We start from the raw sequence: 20,000 nt of genomic DNA, 5'->3' as shown, positions 1-20,000 counted from the left end.
GTGAGAGAGAGAGAGGAGAGAGTGTGTGTCGTACCTGTCGCTTATGTCCTCCCAGTCGTCCCCTAGCAGGGCTGCGGCCTCCTCCTCCGATGGCGGTGGGGCCAACCGCTCGGGGTGGCGGTGCAGCCGCGCCGGGCCTCTGGGCCACATGCCTGTTTTGAATTTGACCTTGTTTTTGCTAATGCCCCTCCACTTATTCCTCCTCCTGCTGTAGCCTTGGCTGCTGCGGCCAGCCCTGTTAACTGTAGCATCTTAGCCTTGGGTCCTCTCTGCCTCCTGTTGAAGTCCCGGGCCGCCCTCAGGATGCCCAGCTCCTGCCTGAGCGGGCAGCTGCTGCCGGTGCGTCTGGCTTCCCTCCTGGCCCCCTCAGCTGGGTCTCCAGGGCCAGGGCCTCGGTGCCGTGTCTCCCCCTGGGCGAGTGCCTGGGCATGGGCCGCCTCGTCGCGAGGCAGCCCCCTGGGTGCGGAGGCAGACCAGGGGAGCCCCTGGAGGTGCTCCTTGTCCTGGGTTAGAGCTGTGTTGGCCTCCTGGAGTGCTGGTTGTCCTCCCTCAGCCTCTCGGTCTCCTGCTCCATGGAGACCGTCCTCCTCTCCAACTGTTCTATCTATATGGTGATCATTGAGTGTTCATTAGGACAGAACTAACCTCCCAGTCATACCCTCTATGTACTCTGCCATGTAGAGTTAACCAGGACCTTCTATTCACTGTAAATGTCTTAAAATAAGCTACGAACAAGAAAAATCTGTCAACTTTGAACTGCGAAAACAGCGTAGTGTCAGTGTTTCTCTCTACTCTGACCTGTGTTTGCAGTAACTGTGCAGGCCAGGGTATTGGGGCGGCAGCGCCTAGTGGTTAGAGCGTTGGACTAGTAACCGGAAGGTTGCGAGTTCAAACCCCGAGCTGACAAGGTACAAATCTGTCGTTCTGCCCCTGAACAGGCAGTTAACCCACTGTTCCCAGGCCGTCATTGAAAATAAGAATGTGTTCTTAACTTACTTGCCTGGTTAAATGAAGGTAAAAATAAATAAATACATTTAAAAAAAAATTAGAGGGTTGAAACAAACCATTTGGCCATTAACATAGCGGCAGGAAGCCTAGCGGTTAAGAGCTTTGGGCCAGTAACCAAAAAGGTCGCTGGGTCGAATTCTCGAGAAACTAGCTGAAAAATCTGTCGATGTGCCTTGCGCAGGCACTGAACCCAAATTGCTCTGGATAAGAGCATCTGCTAAATTACTGAAATGTAAACACTCCCATTCTGACTGAGCCCCACCCTCCTAGAGGCTACAGACATCTGACTGATAGCCCCCTCCTCCTAGAGGCTACATACATCTGACTGCTAGCCGCCCCACTAGCCCCCCTCCTAGAGGCTACAGACATCTGATTGCTAGCCCCCCTCCTCCTAGAGGCTACAGACATCTGACTGCTAGCCCCCCCCCTCCTAGAGGCTACAGACATCTGACTGCTAGCCCCCCCCTCCTCCTAGAGGCTACAGACATCTGACTGCTAGCCCTCCTAGAGGCTACAGACATCTGGACTGCTAGCCCCTCCTAGAGGCTACAGACATGCTGACATGCTACAGCCCCCAGCCGCCTCCTCCTAGAGGCTACAGACATCTGACTGCTAGCCCCCCCTCCTCCTAGAGGCTACAGACATCTGACTGCTAGCCGCCCCTCCTCCTAGAGGCTACAGACATCTGACTGCTAGCCCCCTCCTCCTAGAGGCTACAGACATCTGACTGCTAGCTGCCCCCCTCCTAGAGGCTACAGACATCTGACTGCTCGTCCAAAACCAGTCACCTATCACTAAACACTGAAAACAGGACCACCCCTTTGTCTCTTTGGTGGAAACGGTTAAACAGAGCAGTGGATACAAGCTGGGTGTAGCTATACCCCCAGGCAATCTCTCTCTTTTATTGGGCACGGCTCTGCCCTCTGCTTAAGCAGCACGGTGCCATTCAAACAAAATTAGGGCGGCTTTCCGGCCTTACAGTGAGACATGTCAAATTTCCCGCACACACACATACAGTGCTCCTCACCGGGCCTCCCAAAACGTCTTCCATTACCCACCATGTCTGGATAACATAAATGAGTGCTGCTCTTCTCCTCCCATCCTCCTTCCTCCCTCCTCTCCCCCGACCCCTGTTGGTTATTATACTAACATGGTACTGTCACTCTGTAATAGATGCCATGACAGTCTCCATTAAACCGCCCGCCATATGGCATTTGTTGGCGCTAGATGCCTTGGCATCATCTGCTAGAAATGATTCCGGAACAATTTAATTCCCCGTTAAAATAGTTCTCTGTGTCCCTCTCAATCCTCTTCAACATACCACTGCATGACTGTTATGGGCGTATGAGCACGCTTTACATCCCCTGTTAACATCCCCGAACGGCACTTCACCAACGTCATTGTGGAGGATTATCACACTCACGGTGAGTGATGGGGCCTGGGAAGAAGTCATTTAAAAAACATTATTTGTGGTTGTTTTGTAGTTCTCAGAGGAAAGCCTTTGCAACAACTAGCAAACATTGAATACTTTTAAATATGTTTTTCTAATTGTTATTTTGACCGAAAATGCCTGCTCAACAACAAAACCTCCACCTAAAACGCCCAAGAGCCGAGACCGTGTATTTCTCCCAACTTCAGTGTTCCAGGAATAACTTTAGTAGGTACTGTGGTGAGGAAGACTTTGTCTCGCCGGGTTTCTTTTATTGGTGGTGACAAAGAGCACTTTACTGTACCTTCTTCAGCGACTGCTCCACTCTCTCGGCAGAGGGCTTTTTGGGAGTGCTGTTCTTGACCTCCGGATCAGCGGCCACTTTGTGAAGAAGCTCTGCCAACGAGGACAAAGCATGTTATTGTGACACGAAGACAAGACAGTGTCTGCTTCCTTTCAGCCAGCCACATAGGTAGATGAAAAAGGAAGGGGAAAAAAGATTATTAAATCAATTTTAATGAATTATGTCTAATTGATTTCTTTCACGCCGTAAGCCTATTCTTGTAGGCTACTTGTTCTTTTCTGAAAATAGTGTCAGAAAAGAACACATGACTTCCCAGTGTCTGACTGTCAACCTTGAGTCCTCCGTAAGTTCAAGACAAGAGAGCTCTAAATTATATCACTTTGGCAATTATTCAGAAATCTAAAACCATTATAAAATGCCAACGAAAGAGCAATTGAAGAAAGTGATTTGTCATATTCGGGGATTAGAATCAATAAATCTACCCTAGAATATCCATTTCCATTCTAAAACCATAGGACATAGTCTTTATCAAGAACCACGAATAATACTTTATCTAAGCATCCCACTAGGGATGTTCAATCAAAAGCAGACATTGGTGAAAACACAACCCCCCACCCCTGGAGATCTTAAACAAACGTGGAGAAATGTTCAACTCCCCTGTGAACACACAAACCCTGGCTGCCCTGCTTGCTTTGTAGCCCACCATGCATCCCCACCCAGTAGAATAACGCCTCGCCAACCAATAAAATCGGCCTTTATTGGGAGCAGTTCAACAAGTCATTATTATGTTTCTAACATTCACCGGTGAAGAAGATGAAGAACAAGTATGTGAGTAGATTCCCCTGCTGCTACAAGCGAGAATAAATACATTTAAAAATCACAAACGGAATAGGAGTTTGTCTGTTTTGTGTAGGAACTACCCTCTTTTTGACCCTAAAAATTTAAATAAAAAGGTTGAGGCAAAATAATAACGAAGACAAAACTTTTACGCCTCCCTTCACTCCTTCTTGTTAAACTTTCATGGCAGTACAAGGAAACTCATTTGTCAGATAAGGTTGAAAATGTTAAATATTCAGGCACTCGACTTTTCAGGTCAGTTGACCTTTTGTCGTGAGATGCAGGAGAAAGAGGCGAGAGAGCGAGAGGGGGAGAGAGCGAGAGGGAGAGAGCGAGAGAACGGGAAAGAAAGAGGTGGATCCACTCTTTCTCCTTTGCTCCTCCCGCCATTCTCCTTTGCATGGCCAATGAAAGGAAAGGGAAGTTTGTTACTTCAAATCAGCCGTCTCTTTCGTCTCCGCCGACTTGTCACATCCAATCAGACCAGAGCCCAAATAAGCGAGGGCTGCCGCGCAGCGCTGTGTACATAACCAGATAGGGAGACAATTATCCGCCGCGCCCGGGCTGGGGGGTGGCTGGGGAGTTGGCACCCTCGCACTAGTACCTTGATATGGAGGGAGTCAGTGGCTCTCTAGTCACTTTGCTTTGGAGGAGGTCCCAATGCTACAGCATTCATTAAAGTCTAACGGCTCAAATGTCTTCTCAACCCCATCACCTCCTCCCTCCGCGCCTCTGTCTCCCGCCCCTTACGGGTCGAGCCACAAAGGTCTCCGCCACGGAGCGCTGTCTTTCATCTGTTTGCTTTCATTAGCGGGTTGTGATGGGGTTGGGTTGGGTTGTGAAGGGGTTGGGTTAGGTTGTGATGGGGTTGATGGGGGTTGGGTTGGGTTGTGATGGGGTTGGGTTGAGTTGGGTTGTGAAGGGGTTGGATGGGTTGTGATGGGGTTGGGTTGGGGGTTGATGGGGTTGGGTTGTGAATGGGGTTGGGTTGGGTTGTGATGGGGTTGGGTTGTGATGGGGTTGGGTTGTGATGGGGTTGTGATGGGGTTGGGTTGGGTTGATGGGGTTGGGTTGTGATGGGGTTGTGATGGGGTTGGTGATGGGTTGTGATGGGGTTGGGTTGGGTTGTGATGGGGTTGGGTTGTGATGGGGTTGGGTTGGGTTGTGATGGGGTGGGTGGGTTGTGATGGGGTTGGGTTGTGATGGGGTTGGGTTGTGATGGGGTTGGGTTGTGATGGGGGTTTGGGTTGTGATGGGCTTGGGTTAGGTTGGGGTTGTGATGGGGTTGGGTTGGGTTGGGTTGTGATGGGGTTGGGTTGGGTTGGGTTGTGATGGGGTTGGGTTGGGTTGGGTTGTGATGGTTGGGTTGGGTTGCTGGTTGAACCTTTCTCTCCCTTTGATCGGGTCAGAGGGGTTCTGCAAGAGTCAATTCCGGGGCAGCTTGTAAACGTGTTCTATGGATCTCTGGGTTTGTGTTGCCAGGGCCTGATTTGAGCTGCTACAGTGTTGGTTTATGATGAGCTGGCCTCAGAGTTAGCAATTTCAATTTACATCTTGTATGTCAATCAATTACATAATCACTTTAGTCACAATCAATCCTTGGGATTCATTTAAAAGGGCCAAACTGTGATATTTCTAGACAGTTATTATAAAGTGAAAGGCAGTAGTATAAATCAGAAACATTCTGTGGCTGTAGCCGTGCTTTCAGTCAGGTGGTGCCGGGTAGAGATTATAGGTCTCGAATTTGGTTGATTGGGTGACAGACAGGATACAATGTTAAACCATTACTTTCAAAGCCAGTCTCTCTCAGCTTTTCTGATTATGCCATTGATTGTCAATGGGATCCGCCATCTTAATTAGTGGCATCCTTTGTAGCCCTGGTTTTGCATTTGGCTGACAGACACCATCATTAATCATCAGGTAAATTAAAGTGATGGAGAACAGATTGGTTATTGAACTCGTTAATTAAAAAGGGCCACTGTAGTAGGTTATTCAGTATTTGACAAAGCGTGCAGATCGGAGTCCCAAATGGCACCTTTTTCCCTATATAGTGCACTACTTTTGACCAGCACATATGACTATGATAAAAGGTAGTGCACTATGTAGGGAATATGGTGCCATTTGGGACACAGACAAATTGATGCACGTTCTACAATTAGGAGGGGAGGAATGCACTATGCAAAGAAGATGCCTTCTTTGATATCCCAGTCAATTTAGAACAGGTTGATCAGGCTTTAATTGAATTGTCCTGTTAATTCCACTGAAAATGTGGTGTTCAACCCCACAAAAAAGTAGCTGAGGAGGTACAACATTACAAGCATGTCAGAACACTACCGTTTAACAGATGTTCGACCTACGTCTGTTAAACCAACATATGTGCCGTTATTCAGTGTTTTTGGCTGGGGACCTTACACCACCACCACCCCCTTTACAACTTTTTATTTTGTTGTTACATGTACATTCTACACACATTCTACATATGTTTTTTTTTATTTTTACAGTAGTTACATAGCAAGAATAAAGTAATTTGATATTTCGATATACATGACATATAGAGAGATAGTACTTATACATTATAAATTGTGTTTTCATTCAAAACTATTATTAGAACATGAGCTTTTAAACGCACCCCTCATTCAGTGTTTCCTCTTTGACTTGTTTAGCCTAAAGACACTATCCAGGGGGGTTGCTTGATACCACCAGTACGCTTGATCATGAAAACCAATGGAGGACACATTCTTTCAGACAAGGAGAAATGGGGCAAAACAGCTTGATGGGGTTCTGATCTGTCAGTCAGCCTCTAAATGAGTGTGGACCATAGAGTTGGATAGAGGGCACACTTGCCACAAAGCCTTTTGTAGCATGGACAGCACAATTGAATGCATTCATAATTTCACTGGGTGGGACTTCTAATATTATAACGAGGGTCACACAATTCCACCCAGGTCAGCCAATGGATTATAATCCAGCAAACATTGAGTGGGCTTTCTTTCCAACTCTATGGTGTGGAAGTGAAAAGGCTCACCTTGTTGTTCGTTCTGAAGACACAGCCTCAGCTCCTGTACAGTGGCCCGGTCCATAGCAGCCTGGACACGCAACACATCCAGCTCCTCCTCTAGGTTAGTCCTACCACCACACACATCAAAAAACAACACTTAAAACACAACGTTTTCATCAAGACTTTAGTGACAGGAAGGGCCGTTTCTGTGTCAGACTTGCCCTCCTCTTCTCTCAACACACCTGGACCCAAGGAAAGGGAACATCTTGTTACATTCCTGTAAATGCCACTTCTAATTCCATATTACAACCATTGACTGTACGTGACGACTCCATTTTACTTTTAACCTGACAACCGTGGCATCAAATCCTCCTCTACGATACCGAGATGATTAATATGAAGAGGAATACTAGCTAATTAAGGCTGGATTTAATTCATGTGGAAATCAAAGTGACAAGAAACATGAAACCCAGGTAAGGAGGTACAGTGTGTGTGTGTGTGTGTGTGTGTGTGACGTGTGTATGAGCCCAATGAACTCTCTGCGATTAGCTTGATTCCCGCTAAAGGCTAATGAAGAAGAAAGGAGCCATGCTCGAGACTCTTGCACTTTCAAGTTATTATTAGGACCCAAAAAGAAGTCTGCGGAGGACGCGGGTATAGGTCCCGCTGAGACCGTCGCACCTGAAAACACACCCCTCGTTCCCCGCCCCTTCCCTCCACAGCCCCAAGCATCCGGGGAGATGGCGAAGCCAGAGAGAGAAGCACTGTCTGTGTGAACTACTGTTACTGTTCCAGTGGCATCACTCAACCTGATTTTCTTTTCTTCACTGACTGGTGGCTATTATAATACAGGTTCAACTAGGAGCATGGAACAGTCCAGTAATGAAACCTTACACACCTCCAGACCAGCGCCATACGAGGGCTAGTGAGGTCGTGTCAGCTTGGACCCTGGTTCTGTTAGTAAACACACATGGTGACGGCCTTCTAGTGTTCTGTTCTGTACTGTTCCGTCCATTCCGCTCTGTTCCGTTCTTCCTCCAATGATGTCTTCATTTACATAAACATGGACTGCTAAATGTTCTTCCCGGTCGTTGGCAGTAAAATGTGAGTAGTTCTGGGTTAGGGGGCAGGTTAGTTAGCAGGCTTGAGGTGAGTGAAATGGCTCAGGGTTCACCACAGTAATACGGTGCGACTCAAGGCCTAGCTTCAAGTTGTATTAGTCGTATGTACAGGACACACATGGTATACACTGTCTAACTAAACACTTGCAGGTTCCTTCTGGACAATAAGATATAATAACAGATGAATGGGCTAACGTACCCACAGTGTAAATAAGTCCACTATTGATCCTCTCTGGGGGTGAGACAGAGAGAAGGCAGATAGACACGAGTCGCTGCTTCACTATAGATGTTCCTCTGTAAATGAGCTGCAGTCGATGCAGGTTCCAGCTCCCAGCACTGCCCCAGGAATACTATTATGTATCCATACAGCCCGTTAATGGGACAAATTAACTCAACTCTGCCGCGTGTGGAATGGCCCAATTCCTTCTAATGTTTCTCCTTTATGCCTTGTCCGATGCCGGGACGTATCGACGTGACACCCAAGTTCATATTGAAGACACTCTGTTTTGTTGAAGGATGAACATGTTTCTCTCAGTGATGCCGGATTAGATTCCAGACGGGGTTTTGTTTTGTGTCCGGGGACCTTCTGGTTGCCCACCATGACACCCTTGTAAAAAAACAGTATATATAGGAGACATATTAAACATATCTAATACATGAATGTAGTCAGAGTGTGGCCCAATACGCCACACACAAGGCACATTCCCTTGAAGGCGGCTACCGGTAGATGACTGTCCTTAGGTCCTAAAAAGACATCATAGGTGACAGTACTACGAGGCACTCTAAGCAAACCTTGTCTTATTCCTCAACCCAACTAGATCACCTTCTACTGTATCTGCTCTCCTCTCAACCAAACATTTACCTCACATCTCCAGCGCGGTGAGCTGTGGCGTTAGGCCTCTGGGCTGCGGTGTGAACACAGCTTTATTAGCCCTCAATCCAGCAGTCAGTACTGGAGGTCTCTTCAGACCCAACAGTTGTTTAATTAAAATACAGACCCAAGGCCCGATGCAAATTCCTGTTTTTTTTTTGTCAACTGCATATAATTGTTTTATGAGAGGTTGCTAACTCCCAACTCCCTCCCGTTCGATTCGCCCCCTTCTCCGTTTCCCTCTCCCTCTCGCTTCATAGGCTTGTGTGATTCCTTAGTGTGAATGCATCAATTTGAATAACAGATGTTTATTTGCAGTCTATTTGGTTCCCTGGGGTGAAGGGGGAGCGTGGCCCTCTCTAGAGGGTTGAGAGGCTGGTTGGATGTTAGATATCTCTTCGAATAAATACATAAGGAAGAGGGATAACACCAGGGTTGCCTGAGGAGTGTCTGTATCTATCAGCCCGCCACACACAGGAGAACGGCTCAGAGTAAAATGAGTAGAAACAACAGCTAACCCCCCTGTTGTTCTGAGATCAGATACATAATGTGCTACTCTTAGCTATAGGACAGTGGTGGGGAAAATCATGCCACTAAAATCTACGGAAGTCAATATTTCGCGGTGCTTGAAGTAATTCATTGCTCCTCTCTACATTACAATATCCTCTTCTGGGCTTCACCACTGATATTTTCGGCGTCCACAATAGCACCCTATTCCCTATATAGGGAACTACTTTTGGCCGTGTGAATAGGATGCCATTTCAGATGCAGCCATTGACTTCTGTTTCCTGGTCAAACAGACATGCGTAAGGACACACTTGATCCACTACAGTGGCCCTCCAGAACACTACTGATAGGTAGACTTTAATAATCCAAAAACAGATGCTTTCCTGTCCAACCCTTGACAGCGTCATAGAACAATGTTTGTGGTCAATCACACATCCTGTTCTCTCTTTTTCCCCTTTCTCTTCTGTTCAAATAAAGCCAGCAAATCCATCTCCAATTCCCTCCTAACGCCTCGCCTGAGGTAGAATACAAACTCAGCAGGCTTGAAAGCGGGGGGAAAAAACACTTTCACCTCCACTAGCATCAAAATGAAAGAAAACAGACAGAACAGATGCGTTGGGCTTGGTAATGACGGCTCTGTGTTCTACGTCTCTGTTACGCTGTTTGTTAAAACCCTTCTCTCCTGGAATACTGTAGTAGCATCGGAGCCAGCCGAGCCCTGAGCCATCTATTCCAAGTCATTTGATCTTTTCTCTACCTGTGTTCCTCTAGAGTAGACTAACAGAGCTTAGAGCACACACCGCCAGCTCCGACCCACCGGGGATCACAGAGCAGTACATCATCTTTTGACCGCTGTGCTTTTCACGCGCCAGGCCTTCCCTCCATCTCACTCTCTCCCATTTCAAGCTTGGCACATAAAAACATAGAAAAGAGAAAGAGTGAGTGAGAAAGAGAGAGAGAGAGGGGTAAAAAAAAAGTTATATGACTAGAGAGGAGAGCATGTCAGTACCCCCTGAAGAAGAGGTGAGGAAAGACATCATTTTGAGTCAGAGGGGAATTCCCCTCTCTCTGCAGCTTTAAGCCCAGAAAGGCAAGAGTCTGTCTGTGTGTCCATACCAAATTACACCCTATTCCCTATTAAGTGCACTACGTTTGACCAGGGCCCATAGGGCTCTGGTCCAATGTAGTGCACTATATAAGGTATAGGATGCCATTTGGGACACAGCCTGTGTCTAGTACGGACGGGGAGGGAGGACGGATAAGCCTCCGCTGTCAGCAGTAAAGTGTTGTAGTTCATACAGCTCTCTGTTCTCGTGGCCACAGGCCATAATGCAACAACAACAGTGAAGCAGTGAGTCACTGAGCGGAGCCGGAGCGCGCCTCTCCCTCCTCAGCCACGGGGCATTGATACGGGAGGTAAATAGGCCTCCATGTTCAGGCACTGCTGGGGTGGACTAGTGAGAACGTTCCAGGAGGTCCATTGTGCCCGCCGCGTTAAAATACCAGATTTCACATTTCAGACCCTAAGAACAGTATTTTTGTTAAGTACGATCTCTTCTGATGATGGCATCTGTCATTACAACATACAAATACCACAAAAAGTAGACTGAACCCTGCTGTGTTTATACTACTGTTCAGTGTGTAGCGTTATGACATCTTTTGGCATGTCGTAAAGTGACATAACACACAGTATCTGACTAAACAGGTAGATATCACTGTAGAGATATACTTTCTCAGCTTGGTCCTGTGAAATGTGCTTATTATCTATATGTTGACGTTTCACAGCACAGCTTTAGTTCCCATGCCGTCTGAGCGTGGGCTGGCCGCGGTGCAATCCAGAGAGAAGGCAGGCTTGGGCTTGCCTCATAATTACCCAGTAAGTGTGCAGCAAAGTTTCAAAGAATAATTCATTTAGCAAATAATGAATAAAGGAGGCACTTTGGTGGTCGGTTATCAAAACAAACATAAAACATTCTGTCTTCTTTGTGTGTGTGTGTGTGTGTCTGTGTGTGTGTGTGTCTGTCTGCCCCGTGCGTCCCTCCCCCTAAAACTCCCTGGTCCGGGGGGGGCAAAATACACTCATTACTTCTAATACATTTTAGCAATCAAGATGAAAGGAGAGAGAAAATACATGGCAGAGAGAAAGAGAGAGAGCAGACAACCCGGGTAAACTTTATTAAACTTCATTAGAGTCAAACGTCTCCACCACGTCTGTAATGGTCACTCTCAGTAGAGGGGCTTCTTCACCACGCAGTTCTTCCTACAAATCATCTTAAAGGCTTTTTATCCAACAGTAATAGCTGCCTAATTTATGCCTTGATGTCGACTGAGTGTACCGTCTTCAGTGTGAGGCGCCGCCTGCCGCGGAGCTCGCCGCGTAGCCAGTGTTTAGTCTGTTTACGAGGGCCTAAATAACCCCTCCCTTTCACCCACAGACCACTAACAACAATTAACGAGCGGCGGACAACCAGAGGACTACCAGAGACAGAACCATAATGATGGGAGATAAAAATGAACCCATGGCGAATCAACATTCCTCGCCCAACCCGCTCCCGCCCCGCCTCTCCTCCACCAACGACAAAGAGGACAATCTGAATGCCTGGCCGGCGCTCCGGCGGCTTTCCTCTTTATTTGCTCATTCGCAATTGAAATCATTCTCCTCCAGAGTGCGCTTCGTGTTTGAGAGCCCATATTTGAAACGGGGGGTTTTTGTCTGAGGAGAACAACAATTGATGATTAAATAAAGGAGAGAGAGAGAAAGATTTCCTGCTGACTGCCTAATTTGATATCAAACCGATGGTAGAGTGGTCCCAATGGAAAATGTCAAGTCTTCTCTCAGGACCACTTCAAACGTGGGAGGGTAAATATGCCTGTTTTAGGGCTATCAGGAGAGTCAGGGGAGTCTATAGACCTCGACACAAGAAACCAAGGGCAAGCCCAGTTTATACATTGAAACAGTGATCAGAGTGAGATTACAAATAAATCTATGATCTGTTTGATATAAACACAACGACAACAAAGGAAACAAACAATGCTATGACAGAGGGAATTTACACTACCGATGTGACTATGCACACTGACTGGACTCTACCCACACATACTTACACAGACACTCCAACACACACATACACACGCTTACACATACTTACACGGACACTCCAACACACACATACACACGCTCACACATACTTACACTGAACCTCCAACACACACATACACACACATACTTACACTGACACTCCAACACACACATACACACTCTCACACATACTTACACGGACACTCCAACACACACATACACACTCTCACACATACTTACACGGACACTCCAACACACACATACACACGCTCACACATACTTACACTGACACTCCAACACACACATACAAAACACATGCACATTGACGGCACACACACATAGCTGCAGTTTATTATGTAACCTGATTGCCTAGTCACTTTGACCCTACCTACATGTACATTGCACGGTAATGAATTGCACGGTAAAGTCAACGTCGTATTCTATATGTGGGAGATGTGACCAACACAGTTTGATTTGAGATAACAAGTTAAACAGAATACTTCCCTGACTAGATCCATATTATTTATTCATTAGGACAAAGGGAAATGTCTAACATAAATGCAGGCGTTTAATCTAATGCTGCAGATCATGGTACTTCTAATGATGTCAGGGGAGACGCTAGTCCGCTTTCACTTAAATCACCTAAACACACAGGTCTTGATAATACCCAGCAAGTTCAAGGGTATGAAGTTGAGTTCTTAAGCACTCTGTGCCTGATTGCATCCATGATCATTTCCATTGCAGGGAGCCAGTGGGAGAGAGATTAAAGTACCATAGTGGACCTGCAGCTGGTTCACCTTCCTTAACGGCCTCACCTCCACTAAAGGAACTAGAGGATCCAATAATTGGAGTGTTGCTGAGTTGAGAGCAACACTACAGGGACCCGGACCCAGGGAATAAACACTACACAAGCACACTCATTTTGGCAACAAATGGTTGATTGGACCACAAGCCTCTTTTATAAGTGCCTGTTTGGATGGGGGGAGCAATGATGAAACATCTGTACACAGCAGCTCAGGACAGAACGAGAGAGAGTGAGAGATCAAAAGACACAGAGAGAGACTGTAGCCCAAGAGAGAGAGACGGACAGAGAGACAGAGACAGAGACAGAGAGAGAGAGAGAGAGAGAGAGAGAGAGAGAGAGAGAGAGAGAGAGAGAGAGAGAGAGAGACTTCAGCCTGAGGGAGAAAGAGAGACAGAGATTGAACAAACTACAGGACATAATGCAAACCCTCCAACCCATAAAGGCCTATGGTGTTAATGGTATCCTAAATGGAATTATAAAATATACAGACCACACATTCCAAGTGGCTATACTTAAACTCTTTAACATCATCCTCAGCTCTGGCATCTTCCCCAATATTTGGAACCAAGGACTGATCACCCCCATCCACAAAAGCGGAGACAAATTTGACCCCAATAACTACCGTGGGATATGCATCAACAGCAACCTTGAGAAATTCTCTGCATTATCATTAACAGCAGACTCGTACATTTCCTCACCGAAAACAATGTTCAGAGCAAAGGTCAAATTGGCTTTTACCAAATGACTGTACGACAGACCACGTATTCACCCTGCACACCCTAATTAACAACCAAACAAACCAACAGAGGGCCGTGCCTACGGCCCCAAGCTTCCATCCAGGACCTCTATACCAGGCGGTGTCAGAGGAAGGCCTAAATATTGTCAAAGACTCCAGCCACCCTAGTCATAGACTGTTCTCTCTGTACCAGAGTGCCAAGTCTAGTTCCAAGAGGCTTCTAAACAGCTTCTAACCCCAAGCCATAAGACTCCTGAACAGCTAATCAAATGGCTACCCAAACTATTTGCATTGCCCCCCCCCTTCTACGCTGCTGCTACTCTATGTTATTATCTATGCATAGTCACTTTAATAACTCTACCTACATGTACATATTACCTCAATTACCTTGACTAACCAGTGCCTCCGCACATTGACTCTTTACCGATACCCCCTGTATATAGCCTCGCTATTGTTATTTGAATTATTTCTTACTTTTATTTCTTACTTTTATTTTTTTTGCAGTTGCCAGGACCACGAATACAAATTCCATCTGGACACCGTTGTCCTAGAGCACAAGAAAACAATACATACCTTGACCTAAACATCAGCGACACAAGTAACTTCCACAAAGCTGTGAACGAACTGAAAGACAAGGCAAGATGGGCCTTCTATACCATCAAAAAGGAACATAAAATTCGACATACCAATTAGGATCTGGCTAAAAATACTTGAATCAGTTATAGAACACACTGCCCTTTGTGGTTGTGAGGTCTGGTGTCCGCTCACCAACCAAGAATTCACAAAATGGGACAAATACCAATTTGAGACTCTGCATGCAGAATTCTGCAAAAATATCCTCTGTGTACAACGTAAAACACCAAACAATGCATGCAGAGCAGAATGAGGCCGATACCCGCTAATTATCAAAATCCAGAAAAGACCCGTTAAAATCTACAACCACCTAAAAGGAAGCGATTCCCAAACCTTCCATAACAAAGCCCTCACCTACAGAGAGATGAACCTGGAGAAGAGTCCCCTAAGCAAGATGGTCCTGGGGCTCTGTTCACAAACACACACCACAGAGCCCCAGGACAGCAACACAATTAGACCCAACTAAATCATGAGAAAACAAAGAGAGAATTACTTGGCACATTGGAAAGAATTAACAAAAAAACAGAGCAAACTAGAATGCTATTTTGCCCTAAACAGAGAGTAAACAGTGGCAGAATACCTGACCACTGTGACCGACCCAAACTGAAGGAAAGCTTTGTACTATGTACAGACTCAGTGAGCATAGCCTTGCTATTGAGAAAGGTTGCCATAGGCAGACCTGGCTCTCAAGAGAATGTGTGTATGTGCACATTGCCCACAAAATGAGGTGGAAACTGAGCTGCATGTCCTAACCTCCTGCCAAATTAATTACCATATTAGAGACACATATTTCCCTCAGATTACACACATCCATAAAGAATTCGAAACCAAATCCAATGTTGATAAACTTCCATAGATACTGGGTGAAATGCTGTGCCATCACAGCAGCAAGATGTGTGACCTGTTACCACAAGAAAAGGGCAACCAGTGAAGAACAAACACCATTGTAAATACAACCCTTATTTATGTTGATTTATCTTCCCTTTTTACTTTAACTATTTGCACATAATACAACTTTTGATGTCTATTGTTTTGGAACATTTGTGAGTATAATGTTTACTGTTCAGTTTTATTGTTTTTTCCCACTTTTGCTTATTATCTACTTCACTTGCTTGGCAATGTTAACATATATTGTCCATGCCAATAAAGCCCTGCAATTGAAAATGAGCGAAAGACTTTAGCCCGAAAGAGAGAGAGAGAAGACTTTAGAGAGAGAGAGAGAGAGAGAGAGAGAGAGAGAGAGAGAGAGAGAGAGAGAGAGAGAGAGAGAGAGAGAGAGAGAGAGAGAGAGAGAGAGAGAGAGAGAGAGAGAGAGAGAGAGAGAGAGAGAGAGAGAGAGAGAGAGAGAGAGAGAGAGAGAGAGAGAGAGAGAGAGAGAGAGAGAGAGAAATACTTTAGCAAACAGTGAGGGTCTTTAGCTCAACAGAGAGAGAGAGAGAGAGAGAGAGAGAGAGAGAGAGAGAGAGAGAGAGAGAGAGAGAGAGAGAGAGAGAGAGAGAGAGAGAGAGAGAGAGAGAGAGAGAGAGAGAGAGAGAGAGAGAGAGAGAGAGAGAGAGAGAGAGAGAGAGAGAGAGAGAGAGAGAGAGAGAGAGAGAGAGAGAGAGAGAGAGAGAGAGAGAGAGAGAGAGAGACAGAGAGAGAGAGAGACAGAGAAAGACTTTAGCCAACAGAGAGAGAGAGAGAGAGAGAGAGAGACAGAGACAGAGAGACATAGACAGAGAAAGACTTTAGCAAACAGAGAGAGAGAGAGAGAGAAGAGAGAGAGAGAGAGAGAGAGAGAGAGAGAGAGAGAGAGAGAGAGAGAGAGAGAGAGGAGACTTTAGCCAACAGAGAGAGAGAAAGGAAATGAGAGGGGTGAGAGAATATCCTTTAAGCATCTAAACATCCTAACAGCAGCCTTCGTTGGACTGTTATTGGGCCCAAACTCCTCCTCCTACCTCCAGCCAGGAGATAATTAGCCATTAGCAAATCATAGCTAACACTTACGAGGAGGCGCAACCTTCACAAGCACAATCATCTTAATATGGACGGCAGAATGGCAAACTGCCACTTATTATTGGGCCTTGCAGAAGCACTAGATGTCTACGTTCCAAATGGACCCCTAATTCCCTATATAGTGCACTGCTTTTGACCAGTGCCGGGCCCACAGTGGTCTGGTCAAAAGATGTCCACTATTTGGGGAATAGGGTGCCATTTTGGGATACATACGAAGTTTAGGGCTGGGGGTGTGTGTTGGTCTAGTTATTGCACCAACACGTCTCCCATCTCCTTAATTGTTGGCTATCAACAGTAATTTACATCGCCGGAGCCGCCAAACAGCTTGATATAGAAGCCCAGCCTAATTGCACCGTGTATGCTTCGTTTCTTGCCCCCCCTCTTCCCCTGCCCTCCCACACACCCGCCTTCCCAAACACTCCCAATAGATATAAAGGGAGATGGGGTGAGGAGCGTGGGTTTGGGGAGAGGAGAAGGGGGAGTGGGGAAGGTGGTCGGACGGACGGTGTGCCTGCTGCTTGCTTTTGCAAACTGAGCCGTCTAATGGTCGTCGGGGCTGTTGCCGGGGCCAGGATCAAAGCGTGGCGGTTCTGTGTGTGTGTGTGTGTGTGTGGGGGGGGTGGTCGTTTTTCGAAAGCACGAGTTAGAGACCTCCGCCAAGTTTACTTTGGGCCTTGGCGTGGGCACTGGGGTAGCAAGTGCCTGGCTGGGTTGACGGGGATCAGCACTAACCCCGGAGGACAGGGGCTGCACAGCCTGAAAGGGAACGGGAGGTTTCCCGCTCTCCCTCGTGCTCCTCGAGGGTCAGTTGCAAGGACCGGGTAGGACGTTGCAGCCGCTTGCCCGGCCGGGAGGATCCTTAGCGGGAAGCGGCGGCTGGAGCTGTGGCGGCTGTATGCCTGGTCTGTAATTAGCTCGGACAGCTCTGGCTCAGAGAAAGAGAGAGAGAGAGAGAGAGAGAGAGAGGCAGCCGGGCTAGATCATAATGAGATCATCTGGGATTAGGAGGACCGGACAGGAGGAGGAGAGGGGAGGAGGAGGAGGAGAGGGGAAGAGGAGGAGGAGAGGGGAGGAGGAGGAGGAGAGGGGAAGAGGAGGAGGAGAGGGGAGGAGGAGGAGAGGGGAGGAGGAGGGGGGAGAGGAGGAGGAGACGGGGCAGAGTATGGAACGGCCTCAGCCTGCTACAGCCCCACACAAACGGGTATAGTATGGAACAGTGTAGAGTAGGGAACGGGCTAGAGTAAGGAACGGGGTAGAGTAGGGAACGGGGTAGAGTAGGGAACGGTGCAGAGTAGGGAACGGGCTAGAGTATGGAATGGTCTAGATTAGGGAACGGGCTAGAGTAGGGAACGGGGTAGAGTAGGGAACGGGGTAGAGTAGGGAACGGGGAAGAGTGTGGAATGGGGCAGAGTAGGGAACGGGGAAGAGTATGGAATGGGGCAGAGTAGGGAACGGGGTAGAGTAGGGAACGGGGAAGAGTATGGAATGGGGCAGAGTAGGGAACGGGGAAGAGTATGGAATGGGGCAGAGTAGGGAACGGGGCAGAGTATGGAATGGGGCAGAGTAGGGAACGGGGCAGAGTAGGGAACTGGGTAGAGTAGGGAACAGGGCAGAGTAGGGAACGGGGCAGAGTATGGAACGGGGCAGAGTATGGAACGGGGTAGAGTAGGGAACGGGGCAGAGTAGGGAACGGGCTAGAGTAGGGAACGGGGTAGAGTAGGGAACGGGGTAGAGTAGGGAATGGGGCAGAGTATGGAACGGGGTAGAGTAGGGAACGGGGCAGAGTAGAGTAGGGAACGGGCTAGAGTAGGGAACGGGGTAGAGTAGGGAACGGGAAGAGTATGAGTATGGGGGCAGAGTAGGGAACGGGCTAGAGTAGGGAACGGGGTAGAGTAGGGAACGGGGAAGAGTAGGGAACGGGGTAGAGTAGGGAACGGGGAAGAGTATGAAACGGGGCAGAGTAGGGAACTGGGTAGAGTAGGGAACGGGGAAGAGTATGGAACGGGGCAGAGTAGGGAACGGGCTAGAGTAGGGAACGGGCTAGAGTAGGGAACGGGGTAGAGTAGGGAACGGGGTAGAGTAGGGAACGGGGAAGAGTATGAAACGGGGCAGAGTAGGGAATGGGCTAGAGTAGGGAACGGGCTAGAGTGGGGAACGGGGTAGAGTAGGGAACGGGGCAGAGTATGGAACGGGGTAGAGTAGGGAGCAGGGTAGAGTAGGGAACGGGCTAGAGTAGGGAACGGGGTAGAGTAGGGTAGGGAACGGGGTAGAGTAGGGAACGGGGTAGAGTAGGGTAGGGAACGGGGTAGAGTAGGGTAGGGAACGAGGTAGAGTAGGGTAGGGAACGGGGTAGAGTAGGGTAGGGAACGGGGTAGAGTAGAGAATGGGGTAGAGTAGGGTAGGGAACGGGGTAGAGTAGGGTAGGGAACGGGGTAGAGTAGGGTAGGGAACAGGGTAGAGTAGGGACGGGTAGGGGAAGCCTCTCCAGATCAAACAGAGGACTGGCTGGTCAGTGGTTGGTTGAGCCTGGTCTGGGCTGTAGAGCAGCATGAGTCCTGGCAGAGTGGTAGGGAGCCGCAGTCAGAGGCCCTAATGAAGAACAACACCTCCAACAGCCCTGGTAATTAACACAATCCCTGTCCCCCACCCTTTTCTCTCTCTCCCTCTCGTTACACCTCTATTGTCACAGAGGTTCAGTACCAGTTCAGTACACGGACAACATGTCCCCATAATACTCAACTGTCTGTTTACGTTCTTAGGTAGCTCTCCTTTACCAAACACATTCACATTGCCACATTTCAGAGAACAGAAAGGTCCAGTGAGGTATTTGATATAATTAATAGGTAGTGGTGATGAATGGAATCATACCCCAGAGCTGCAACTAACAGACCTGCCCGTCCCCACGTTCGTTGCAAAAAAGTGTAAGGTAAAATTACTTTAATGAACAAATGTTTTGCTGTCCGCTGAGTAGAATGATTAAAATATATGACGTGGAACATGGAACTGTTGCCAGATTAAAACAATCTATTTCTCACTATCATTAGAAACAACACGAAATTGAAGACGCTTCACAAAGACACTGCCAGAGCACACCGATAATGTGATATTTTTTCTCCAACCAACAAAATCTTCGGGCCGGCAATTTTCCAAATGAGAGACGGGGCTAATGATCTAGTGTTGGAACCTGCTGGCTGGAAATAATGAGGAGGGGAGATGGACGCTGTGAAGTTCAGAAGGGCGTGCTCAAGTTTAACACCGACAAACTGCGGGGGAGAGGTCGAGAGGTCAGACAGAGGTGAGGGCGTGTGTGTGTAAAACGTGTGTGTGTGTAACGGTGTGCATGTGTGCAAATGACAATACTCTATATCAGCAAGCAATCAGGCCAACTGAGGAGGTATAGAGACAGAGAGAGACAGAGAGAGACAGAGAGAGCGAGAGAGAGTGAGAGAGACGGAGAGAGAGAGAGAGAGAGAGAGAGAGAGAGAGAGAGAGATACAGAGAGAGAGAGATACAGAGAGAGAGAGAGAGAGAGAGATAATTAACAAAAAATCAGAGCAAACTAGAATGCTATTTGGCTCTAAACAGAGAGTACACAGTGGCAGAATACCTGACCACTGTGACTGACCCAAACTTAAGGAAAGCTTTGACTATGTACGGACTCAGCGAGCATAGCCTTG

The 20,000-nt window shown here is 47.5% G+C and overlaps 1 protein-coding gene across 1 annotated transcript in view; it reads right to left on the bottom strand.

The window, feature by feature from the left end:
• Nucleotides 1–62: 62 nt before the first annotated feature.
• The window catches only part of LOC118371279 (centlein), a 76,451-nt gene continuing 56,513 nt past the window's right edge, over nt 63–20,000 (bottom strand). Inside the window, exons 15-18 of the mRNA XM_052511406.1 lie at nt 6,604–6,704; nt 2,742–2,833; nt 525–604; nt 63–456 (exon numbers count right to left, since the gene is read on the bottom strand). Coding sequence (XP_052367366.1) covers nt 63–456; nt 525–604; nt 2,742–2,833; nt 6,604–6,704 — 667 coding nt within the window. The remainder of the gene's footprint in view (nt 457–524; nt 605–2,741; nt 2,834–6,603; nt 6,705–20,000) is intronic.

The sequence above is a fragment of the Oncorhynchus keta genome, unplaced genomic scaffold (assembly GCF_023373465.1).
Source record: "Oncorhynchus keta strain PuntledgeMale-10-30-2019 unplaced genomic scaffold, Oket_V2 Un_contig_6766_pilon_pilon, whole genome shotgun sequence".
NCBI lineage: Eukaryota > Metazoa > Chordata > Actinopteri > Salmoniformes > Salmonidae > Oncorhynchus > Oncorhynchus keta.
The sequence above is the reverse complement of the archived record's forward strand: the minus strand, read 5'-3'. Positions and strand labels throughout refer to the sequence as shown.